The following is a 10,518-nucleotide window of genomic DNA, read 5'->3' as shown; positions in this document are numbered from 1 at the left end:
CCACGACTGCTCCCACTCAGGGGCTCCTGCGAGGTTTCTGCTGCCAGCGAGAACATTTGTCCCAATATGGCTGTGACAATGGTGACTCCTCTCCCAGCCTCGCCGGACAAAAATGGAAGTGTGCGCGCTGGCGGCTGTGTCCCCAGGGCTGGCATCCTCAGCCTGGAGCCACCACACTCCCGCGGGACTCAGCAGCCTTTCCATGGGCACTGCATCCTGGCAGAGCGGGTTCTGTCTCCCAGCCCGTGCTTCCAGCACACGCAGACATGGAGCTCACATCTCTGGTCAGCAGCACAACCGAGGGGGACCATGGAGGGGACAGGACAGCACCGTAAAACACGCACAGTGGGCGTGAAAACACGAAGCTGGGCTCCAGGCTGTTTGTGGGTGCTTAATTGGGCCTGTTTTCTTCTAAACTGGGGTTTCACCCTGCTTCCTTGGAGGAGAGCCTGGGATAAGAGTGAGGACAGTGGCCAAAAGCTGGAGAAACCCCGGTCGCCGTGGGCACAGGGGTGCGAGAGCGCGGGTCACATCCCCTGCCCGGCGTTCCCGGCTGCGCAGGCAGGCAGCCGCTGCGGTGGCAGGAGCGGGGCTCTCATCCTCTCATCTTCTCATCTGCCGGTGAGTCACTTGGCAGAGGAGGAAACCGCTGACGGCACCGGGGACACGGAGGTGGCTGCGGCACCCGCACCTCGTGCTCGAGGCACCCGACGACTGCGGTGTGTGGGGCACAGCCGGGCCCTTCCCCACAGCCCCGCCGCACGCTCAGCACCGCGGCCGCCCTGTCTGCAGGGTGACACCAGCCGGCTGTGGTGCTGGCAGTGCCCCTCGGTGCCTGGTGCTTGCCGGCCACCCCTCCTGGCTCTGCTGCTGCCCGGCTCTCCCCCCACCATGCGACCTGCCCTGCGCTAATCCCCAGATTAGCCGCCTGCCCTGCCTGCTTCGTGGGGGCTGGCGCATCGGCATTGCCCAAATTCCCCAGCCCCTGTGCTCAGCTGGTTGCCGCAGCCCCCTGGCCCCGCTGCCCACGGCCAGCCCAGCAGCACGGAGGGGTGGACTGGGGCCCCGAAATGCCCCATGCCCCCGCGGTGAGTCCAGCCCAGGCACAATGCCCCGGGGACGGAGAGGTTGCAGGGAGTGGGAAGGGGATACTGTGTGCTGCTGCCAGCCTGGCGCTGCCATGGGGACCTGAGGTGCCACATGTCCCCGCTGGCCTGGGCAAGAGGCGGGCAACGGTGACAGGGGTTTGCCAAGGCCGTGGTGGCTCAGGTACAGCCTTGAGGGAGCCAGGGTGCAGGCATGGAGCTGGGCTACACCACCGTCTGGGGCAGAGCCCGAAGCCGGTGTGACTTTGTGGCGCCGTGGCAGTGCCAATGCCAGCTCAAGCCCTGGCGGGGCTGGCAGCTCTCCAGCAGGACAATTAGCTGATTAATTACCTGCACCTTGGCAGGGCCCCATAGCCCAGTGGCTGCCAGGGTGCTGCCTACCCCGTGCAGGGTGGGCAGGAGGGGTTGGGGCAGGTGTGGGGCAGGTGTGGGGCAGGAGGGTGCCAGGGCCACCCACGGACCTTCGCGGGGACTCTGCCCGGGGGTGTCCGCAGCCCACCCCGCTGGCCCCATGGCCGCGGTGGGACCGGCCTCGGCAACAGCCCCGCAGTGGGGGCTGCCCGTTCCCCTCGGGGTCCTGCCCCAGCGGAGCCCCCCCCAGCGGAGCCCCCAGGGGTCCCGTCCCCGCACGGCGGCCGCAGCCGTGCCCGGGCGCCCCGCGCCCCCCCCTCCCGGTGCCGGGCGGGCTCCCGCGCGGGTGCCCGCGGCTCGGGGCGGCGCGTGACCGGCTGCCGCCGCCGCCGCCGCCGCCGCCGCCGCCCGCTCCGCCGCAGAGCCCGGCCCGCCCACACCGGCACCGGCACCGGCACCGGCACCGGCACCGGCAGGTCAGCGGGGGGGCTGCGGCCGGCTCCGGCACCGGGGCCTCCCGGGCTGCGGCGGGCGGCGGGAGGGGGTCTGGCCGCACGGCGGCCCGGGCACACGGCACCGAGCACCGAGGAGCAGGGCCGGCCCGGCGGGCTCCAGGCGGGGTCCGCGGGATGCGGCGGCCGCACCGGCCCCGCTCTCATCCCGCGCCGGCCGCGGGCCCGGCCCCGAAGCGCATCCCCGCCGGCTCCCGCACACGCACCGCAGGGCCCGCCGCCGCCACCGGGAGGTCCCGGCCCCGTTCCCGGCCCCGGCCCGGCGGCGCTGAGCCGCGTGTGCGGCGGCGGCGGGGCGCGCCGGGCCGGGCATCCCCGCCGGGATGCCGCCGGGGACGAGCCAAGGTGAACGGTGTGCGGCGGACCGGGGCCGCCGGCAGCAGGGACACCGGGGACGGGCATCGGTGATGGAGCACCGGGGAGGGGACACTGGGGAGGGGCAACGGGGATGGAGGACCAGGGAGGGGACACCAGGGAGGGGACACCGAGGAGGGGGACACCGGTGACACAGAGGCCGGGAAGGAGACACCGGGGATACTAGGGGCGGGGACCACTAAGCATCAAGGAGCACCAGCACTGGGGACACGGGCATGGGGAAGACCGGGAATGGGGCCACTGGCAGCAGGGACACTGGGGACGGGGACAGCTGGGAACAGGGCCCAGGGCCAGCCCGAGCAGGGACAGCCTAGCCGCTGGCTCTCACCCTGGGCAGTGGGTTGCTGTGGGCACAGCAGCCCCACGGCCAGTGGCATGATCCCCCCCCGGGGTAGCCACTGTGGATCCTGGCTCACTGAGTCCCTGTCCCCGCAGGGCCAGCTGGGTGCTCACCATGGCTGCAGCACGGTTCGTCACCTGGGGGCTGCTCCTGTCTGCTGGCGTCCCCACCAGGGCCCAGGGGACGCTGCTGGCGGGGCTGTCCCCAGGTGGGACCCTGCAGCGGGACAGGGATCCCCTGCATAGCCCTCTCTGGGGACAGCAGTGGCCAGACCCGTCCCCTGCCTGGGAGGCGTCGGGGGAGCCAAGCGGTGCCGGGGCACCCAGGAGCGAGCGCTGGAGGGGTGGCAGCCCCATGCGCTGGGCCCCACTGCTGCAGGCGGCAGATGCCACCGGGGCACTCCTGGAGACAGAAACCACCATGGCAGGCGCTGGCACCAGGGCCCAGCAGGACAGCGGCGCAGCCCCGGCCGTGGTGGAGGAGCCACTCATCACCGATGCCGAAGGCCAGGACAGTCCCCGGGGGAAGACCTGGTTTCCTCACGGCTCTGCACTGGGGACACTGACCTCTAAGGTGCCCATGGACACAGAGCCGGGCTCCACAGGGCTGCCCTGGGCAGGGCAGGGACCATCTCCAGCTGGGCAGAATGCCACCGGGCCAGCCAGCACCCCCAGCCCTCAGCCAACCATGTCCACCATCGCTCTGACCCCCATGCCGTCAGCGGGGACAGGGATGGGGACAGCAGACACGCACGCAGGGGGACAGACAGTGGCGGAGGAACCCATGGCAGCCCCAGGCCTCCCTCAGGGCACACAGCTCACTCCAGCCACCAGCCAGCCGGTCCCACTGGGCACTGTCCCCGTCCCCCACCCTACGGGCACGGGGCCAGCCCGAGGTCCCCATGCCAGCCCTGGCTCCACGCAGCCGGTGGGCAGACGGGAGGACCTGGGAGGGGCCCCCAGCCCCTCCCCAGCTCTGCCCAGCTCTGCCCCATGGCTGCACCCCACAGCCCCATCCTGGGGGCTGGCCGAGCCCCGGACCTGGGTGCTGCCAGTCCACCAGCGCAGCACCCGGAGGGCCCCGCTCAGCCGTGCCACCACCAGCCCCGGGGATGTGGCCCCTCCTCGCACGGACCCCAGGCTGACAGGGCAGCGTGGACCCCAGCCCACCAAGGGGGCTGCCATCAGCACCAGCCCTGCACCACCGCCTACCTCCAGCACGGGTGTCCCCGGCACCCCCAGCACAGGTAGGAGCCAGCGTGGCATGGGGGGGCTCCTCAGCAGGGACCAAGCCCCCGCAGGTGCCAGCGCCTGGCTCTGCCCTCTCTCGCAGGGCTGCTGCCTGAGGAGGACGTCGGCTCCCCACAGCGGGTCCGGGGCGCCGTGGGCCCCATGAGCATCCCAAACGCCACTGAGGCCACCCCACTGCCAACAGCACATCCCACCACAGGGACAGCCGGGACCAGACACTCAGGTGATGGGGGGGGACTGCAGCCGAGCCCATCCAGTCGGTCCCCAATAGGGATGCCATGGGAGCCCATCCCTGGGGCGTCGGGGCTGGCGGGGGGGATAGCAGCTATCTTGAGCTGCCCAGCTGGGACACGGTGACACCTTCAATCAGGATTGTGCCCGGCGACGGACCTAATCTACTCCTAAGATTAGTGCTAAGTGCCCGGTGGGTGGGATCTTCCCCGAGGGGGGCATCAGGGAGGTGCCCATGTCTGTGACACCACCTGCACTGAGGGTCCTGCCGGAGTCCCCCGGGAGGGGGTCTGGCTGACACAGGGCATCCCTCCCCGCCACGGTGTCGGGGTGCTGTGGCTGATGCATCCCAGCCACGGGGTGCAGATGGGGGCCGGGTGTCACTGATCCACCTGCATGCGGTCCCCCCCTCACTCCCCACTGACCGTCCCCCTCCTTCCTGCCCACAGAAACCCTGGGGACGCAGCCCCCCACCCACGGCACCGCAGCCCCTTCGGCCACGTGGCGACAGGCAGGGGTGACGCCGCAGCCAGCCCCCCGGCATCCATCCATGCTGCAGCCACAGCCCGGTCATCCCTCCCCGGCGCCGGGGGCCAACGGGACTGGGCTGCGCTGGTCCGAGCTGCGGCGCCGGCTGGGCTTCGCCTGGGAGGGCCACGTCTATGGGGTGGCCGCCGTCTTCCTGCTGCTGGCACTGGGCTGCCTGGCCGGGCTGGCGGGAGCAGCCGCCCTGCGTCCCCCGCACCTTTCCCATGTTTTAGGGGCCCATGGGCTACTGCTGGCCGCCTGCCTGCTGCGAGCCACCTTCCTGCTGCTGGACCCCTACGGGGCGCGGGGCCGCCTGCCCCCCCGGGCGCTGCTGCTGCTCAGCACTGTCCCCTTCCCCTTGCTGCTCGCCGCCTTCGCCCTCCTGCTCCAGCGGCTCCAGCGCCTGGCACAGCTCCGGCTGCTGCCGGCCTGGCTGCGGGGGTTGCCGGCCCTGGTGGCCACCGTTGCCCTGCAGAGCGGCGTGCTGGGGGCCGCCGACCTGCTCCCGCCCCGGCTGGGCCCCTGGGCCGGGCTGGGGCTGCAGGCGCTGGGCTGCAGTGCGGGGGCCCTGCTGCTGCTGGGGGGACTCTGGGGGTGCTGGCGGGTGCTGCGGGCGCCGCGGGAAGGGCCAGGGGGTGGCGGGGGTCCAGGGCTGCGGCGGGGGGCCTGGGCGCTGGCGGCAGCGGCAGCAGCGGGGTTGCCGGTGTGTGGGCTGCAGGTCTACAGCGCCCTGTGGCTGCGGGGGGTGCTGGGCGTCCCCGGGCGCTTCTCCCGGCCAGGCTGGGCGGCACAGCTCTGGCTGCGGGTCGGCGAGCTGGGCACGGTGCTGGCACTGCTGGCGGCCGCCGCCGAGCCGCTGTGCCAACTCTGTCGCCGGCGCAGCGCCGCCAGCCATTCCTGCTGGGTCAAGGCGCTGGGGTACTTCTGCGCCAGCCGCAAAGCCGAGGCGCCTGAGTATCCCAACAACTGCTACGACTGGGCCGGCGGCAACACCAGCGGCACCGGCCCGGAGCGGGCACCCACCGGCGACATTTCCAAGAGCCTCATCCGCAACCCGGCGGAGCAGCTGCCCCTGCGGGCGCTCAAGGACAGCAACGAGGCCTGGGCGGCCGCCGCCGGCGTGCCGGGGCTCAGCCCCAAGTGCCCCAACGTGTTGGCCGCCCGCTCCTGCGCCGCCTTCGAGCAGGGCTCGTCCCCCTCGCTGGGGGAGCTGGCCTTCCGCCCCCCGTCCCCCATCGACCTGCGCCGCAGCATCGACCAGGCGCTCTGCCGCCGGCACCTCCTGCACGACGGCCTCTTCGGCCGGCCCCGACGCGGCTCCGGCACCTCACTGCACGGCTCCTCCGCCCCCGACGAGACCCCCGGCCTGGGGCGCATGGTGCGGTGCAGCTCGCTGACGGAGCTGCCCGGCCCCCGGCAGCCCCCCGGTACCGTCACCGTCACCGTCACCGCCTCGGCCAGCTCGCTGGAGAGCAGCTCGCTGAAGATCAGCTGGAACCCCTGGCGCCATGGGCTCTCCTCGCCCGACAGCCTGCCCCTGGACGAGGCGCCCAGCCGGGCCCCCCTCCTGGTGCCCGCCGTGCCCCCCGGCTGGGAACGGGAGGGCCCCCGCAGCTTCCCAGCCCTTGGCAAGGCGGCGGACACCCGCAGCCTCTCCAGTGACACCATCGAGCTCTGAGCCGGGGAGAGGCGGTGAGGACGGGCAGAGACTGGGGGATGCAGGGGGACCAGCCAGGCGTGGGGGTCTGGGGGCCCGATCCCGCGCCCCTGCAGGGCTGGGAAGGAGCAGGGAGCTGGGCTGGGCCAGCTCCGTTTGTGCCAAACCAGAGAAATAAAAGTTTATGTTGGGAGGAGGCGGCCCCGGTGGCGTGCGGAGGGCGGCAGTGGGCAACAGCACCCCCAGGCCCCCCTGGACCCCCCCCACCCCGAGCAGCCGGGCTGGGTGTGCAGAGCTTTATTTCCTGAGATATGGACACACGGACAGATGGGCACACCCCGACGGACAAACCACGGACAAATGCAACGGCCACGCTCATGCATCCAGCAGGACCCCCCACCCCCCCGGCTAGCACGGCACCCCGGGAGCCACCCCTGCCCCCCCGGAGCCCCTGGCCCCCCCGGCCTGGGGGGAGGGATGGGCTCTGCCCAGGGATGCGGGGAGGAGGGATTGGGGCGGGGGGCAGCTCTCCCAGCCCCACAGTTCAGGACAGAGGTGGGACCCAGCCCCTCACTGCCCCACGGGGAATGGTCTCACAAAGGGGGGGACACAAAGTCCCACGGTGCCAGCAGCCCCCAGCCCAGGGGACGCTGGCTGGGCAGGCAGCAGGGCCGAGCTCTGCCAGCATCTCTGCCCCGGCACCCGGCAGTGCCAGAGCACCCCACGGTGCCGGGCCTCTCCTCCAGAGCACGAGGGGCTGAGGGCAGCATGCTGTGCCCCCCCCCTGCAGTGCCATACTGCTCAGCATCACCATACATGTCCAGAGGGGGCTACGAGAGAGCTCCCCTGGGACCAGGCACCCCCAGCTCATTCTGCAGTGGGGAGGCGAGACCCTACGCTAACGGGGGGCTGGGGGACGCATGCAGGGCACAGCACCGCGCGCAGGATCCGGCCTCAGCAGCCAGCCCCTGCTGGGGGGGTACCCTGCACCCCAGGCTGAGCCTGCCCCCCGGCCCGTGCCTGGCAGCCCCAGAGCTATCTGCCCTTCATGAAGCCGTCGAGGACACGGTCGCTGCGGTCGGAGAGCCAGTAGCCAGCCATGGCAGCTACGGCACCGATGAAGATGGCGGTGAAAACCATGTCGCCCTTGGCGGCCAGTGTGGCGAGGGCGCAGATCATCACACCGAAAAACATCTGCTGCAGCACCACCACCTCGTCATCCGTCACGTCGTCAAAGAAACCCTTCTCCGGGGCATCTGCAAGGACAGTGCTCATGGGGGGCAATGGTGGAGCTGGCAGAGCCCCCTGCCACCCCTTCCCACCCCCTGCCTGCACTCTGTGCCCCTCCCCACCGCGTCAGGCCGTACCAGGGGGCTTGTCCTCTACGCACTGTCCATCCCGTCGGACGTGGCCACGGGCGCAGACGCAGCGGTAGCTGCCCTCCGTGTTCTCACACACCTCCTGCACCCCCGTGCACACCGGCTCCTCGGCGCTGGTACACTCATCCACGTCTGCGGGGGGAGGCAGGGCTCAGGCAGGGCTCGGGCAGCGGGGAGGGGGCAGAGCCACCCCCCCTCAGGCCCCAGGAGCCACTCACCCAGGCACTTGGCTCCATCCCGCCAGTAGCCCTTGTTGCATTTCTTGCAGCGAGCCGGCCCGGCGCCCATGCAGCCTATGCAGGCTGTGGAACAGTCTGCCACGGGGAGAGGAGCTGGGGTCACCGCCGGAGCCCCCTCCCAGCCCAGCCAGTGGCAGCTTGGGCAGGAGGGGGACAGCCCTGAGCAGGGGGGAGCCACCTGCACAGAAACCCCCCCCACCTCCGCCTGACCTCGGCACTCATAGGAGCCCTCCGTGTTGACGCAGAACTGGTTGGCTCGGCAGTGCGCCATCTCCGTGCCGCACTCGTCGATGTCTGGGGGAGAGGAGGGGAGACAGCCCCGTTGAGCCCCAGCTCCTGGGACACAGACCTCTCCCCCCCCGGTTCCTCCCCACGGCCCTCACCGATGCAGCGGTGCTCGTGCAGCACCCAGCCCCTCTTGCAGCGAAGGCAGCTGGAGTCCTCCGGCCCCGTGCAGCGCCCGCACGCCCGGTAGCACTCTGTGGGCAGGGGGGAGTGGGCATGGGCACAGGCAGGGGGGCAGCTGCCTGCACCCGGTGCCAGGGCAGTGCCAGGGCAGACCCCCCAGCCACACAGGCCCCCTCCCCACCGGGCTGGACCCCTACCTACCGGCACATACCAGGTGGCTCTTGTTCCGCGAGGCTTCGTAGTACCCGTCACCGCATTCGGCGCAGAAGGGGCCGCCGTAGCCGGGGCTGCAGACGCAGAGGCCGGTGCCGCGGCGCGTGCCGTCGCCGTCGCATCGCCCGTTGCCACTGCAGGGCTGCCGCGGCCCGCCGGCGCAGGCTGTGTGGGGGGAGACCAGCCGGCTGGCAGCCCGGGCCGGGGGCAGCATGGTGGGGGGCCCTCCAGCCCCGGCAACACTGCTGGCACCCCACCAGCACCCCGCTCGTGCCACAGCTACTCACGCCGGCAGTCAGGGCCGTAGGTGCCGGGCGGGCAGCAGAGCGCCAGCCTGTCCATGCACAGCCATTGGAAGAAGTCGGGGTGCTGCTGCCGCCTGGGGATGGGGGGGGGGACATGGTGCTCAGCCCCCTGCCACCACCTGTCCCCCCTGCGTCCCCGTCCCCACACTCACTCGTGGAACCACCACTGCTCCACGTGCTCCTCGCTCCGCTCCAGCAGCTGGTGGCAGGTGAAGTCTGAGGGGGCACAGACGCCCTCCAGCACCTCCAGCAAACGGGTCTCACTGTGGAAACAGAGGGGGGTCAGTGTGGGGAGCAGCTAGGCCCCCCCCCCCAGACTCCCCCCCCAGCTATGGGGCACCCACCTGTGCTGGTACTTGGACAGCTTCTCCTCCTCCCAGGCCGTGTTGCCCCCACCAAATCCCTCGTGCTCCGTCCGCTCCAGGCCCTGGGCACGCAGGGGGGCAGTGCAGGCATGGGACCCCCCCAATGACCCCCCCCCCCTCCTTGGATCACCCCTGGGTCGTGCCACCCTCCTCCCCCCAAGGGACCCATCACCCTCTCCCCTCCACAAAGCCCAGCTGCTGTGCCCCTCTGGGACCCCCTCCGCTCCCGAGGGATACTGTGGGAGTGCCCCCCAACTCATCGATGTCCCCCCAGGCCACCCCACACTCCGCAGCCCTGTCACCTCCTTCCCCCCCCCCCAGCCTGTGCTCCCCATGGCCACATCACCCCACACAGGACCCCCTTTGTCCCTCTTTGCCTGTCACCCCCAGACTACGTCACCCTGCGCCAGGCCACCCTCCACACCGCAGGCCGTGTCCCCCACCACCTGTCACCTGTGCCCCCCCACCACCACGCCACTGACACCCGCACCCCCGGCTCCCCCTGCAACAGGGGCTGTGTCACCCCCATAACCCCCCAGGCCCCACCACCCCCAATGCCCCCTTCCCAGGCCCCATGTCCGTCCCCCCGCCCCGCCACGGCCCCCATTCCCCCCCGCACCCTGCTGAAGCTGTCAGCCAGGCCGCGGCAGGCTCGGCAAGGCTCTGCCCCGTCCCCGTCCCGCTCCGGATCCGGGTGGGCTTGGGCGGCCGCCAGCAGGACCCCCCCGAGGATGGCAGCCCCCAGCAGGGTCCCCCCCAGCCGGGCCCCCCCCCGCCGGGCTGGCGGCAGCAGCGCGGCCCGCGGCCCCATCCTCCGCCCCGCCCCGCCCCGCCGCGCCCCGCGCGCACCACGTGGGCCGCGCACGCTGACTCAGCGCCCGTCGCCCCCGCCAATGGCCGCCCGCCCGCCGCCGCCCGCCCCCCCGCTCCCAGCCAATCCGCACCGTCCGCCGGGACACGCCTCCCCGCGCCTTAAAGGGGCCGCGGACAAGGGCACCCGGAGAGGTGGCCGGGAGAGCGGAGGGGTCGGGACGGTGACGGGATGCCCGGGGCGCACCGGCCCCTCTCCTGCCTGGCCTGGACGAGCCCCTCACCCCGCGACTCGACTAGGCCGCTCCCCATCACCTCCCCCCCTCCAGCCAAACCAGTCCAGGTCACCTTCCCCCTCCAGCCAAACTGGTCTAGCTCCCCCTTATCCCCCCAAACTGGCCCAGTTCCCCTCGTCCCACCCCCGAACTGTTTCAGTTCCCCCTCCAGCC

General features: G+C 72.0%; 2 protein-coding genes across 2 annotated transcripts; one reads left to right on the top strand and one right to left on the bottom strand.

Annotated features, from left to right (window-relative positions):
• The first annotated feature begins 2,798 nt into the window (after window positions 1–2,798).
• Window positions 2,799–6,371, top strand: PRRT3 (proline rich transmembrane protein 3). The gene is made up of 3 exons (XM_054216434.1): window positions 2,799–3,930; window positions 4,017–4,157; window positions 4,615–6,371. Exons 1-3 carry the CDS (start codon window positions 2,799–2,801, stop codon window positions 6,369–6,371), a joined length of 3,030 nt encoding a protein of 1,009 aa, XP_054072409.1.
• Window positions 6,372–6,782: 411 nt separating this feature from the next.
• Window positions 6,783–10,070, bottom strand: CRELD1 (cysteine rich with EGF like domains 1). Its single transcript, XM_054216602.1, has 10 exons — window positions 9,879–10,070; window positions 9,239–9,321; window positions 9,047–9,157; window positions 8,877–8,968; window positions 8,578–8,754; window positions 8,352–8,447; window positions 8,179–8,262; window positions 7,948–8,043; window positions 7,718–7,861; window positions 6,783–7,606 (listed from the first exon to the last, which is right to left on the bottom strand). Exons 1-10 carry the CDS (start codon window positions 10,068–10,070, stop codon window positions 7,386–7,388), a joined length of 1,296 nt encoding a protein of 431 aa, XP_054072577.1. The 3' UTR covers window positions 6,783–7,385.
• Window positions 10,071–10,518: the final 448 nt, after the last annotated feature.

This window comes from Rissa tridactyla, chromosome 10 (genome assembly GCF_028500815.1).
Source record: "Rissa tridactyla isolate bRisTri1 chromosome 10, bRisTri1.patW.cur.20221130, whole genome shotgun sequence".
NCBI lineage: Eukaryota > Metazoa > Chordata > Aves > Charadriiformes > Laridae > Rissa > Rissa tridactyla.
Note: the sequence above shows the minus strand (reverse complement) of the source record. Positions and strands in the feature narration are given on the sequence as shown.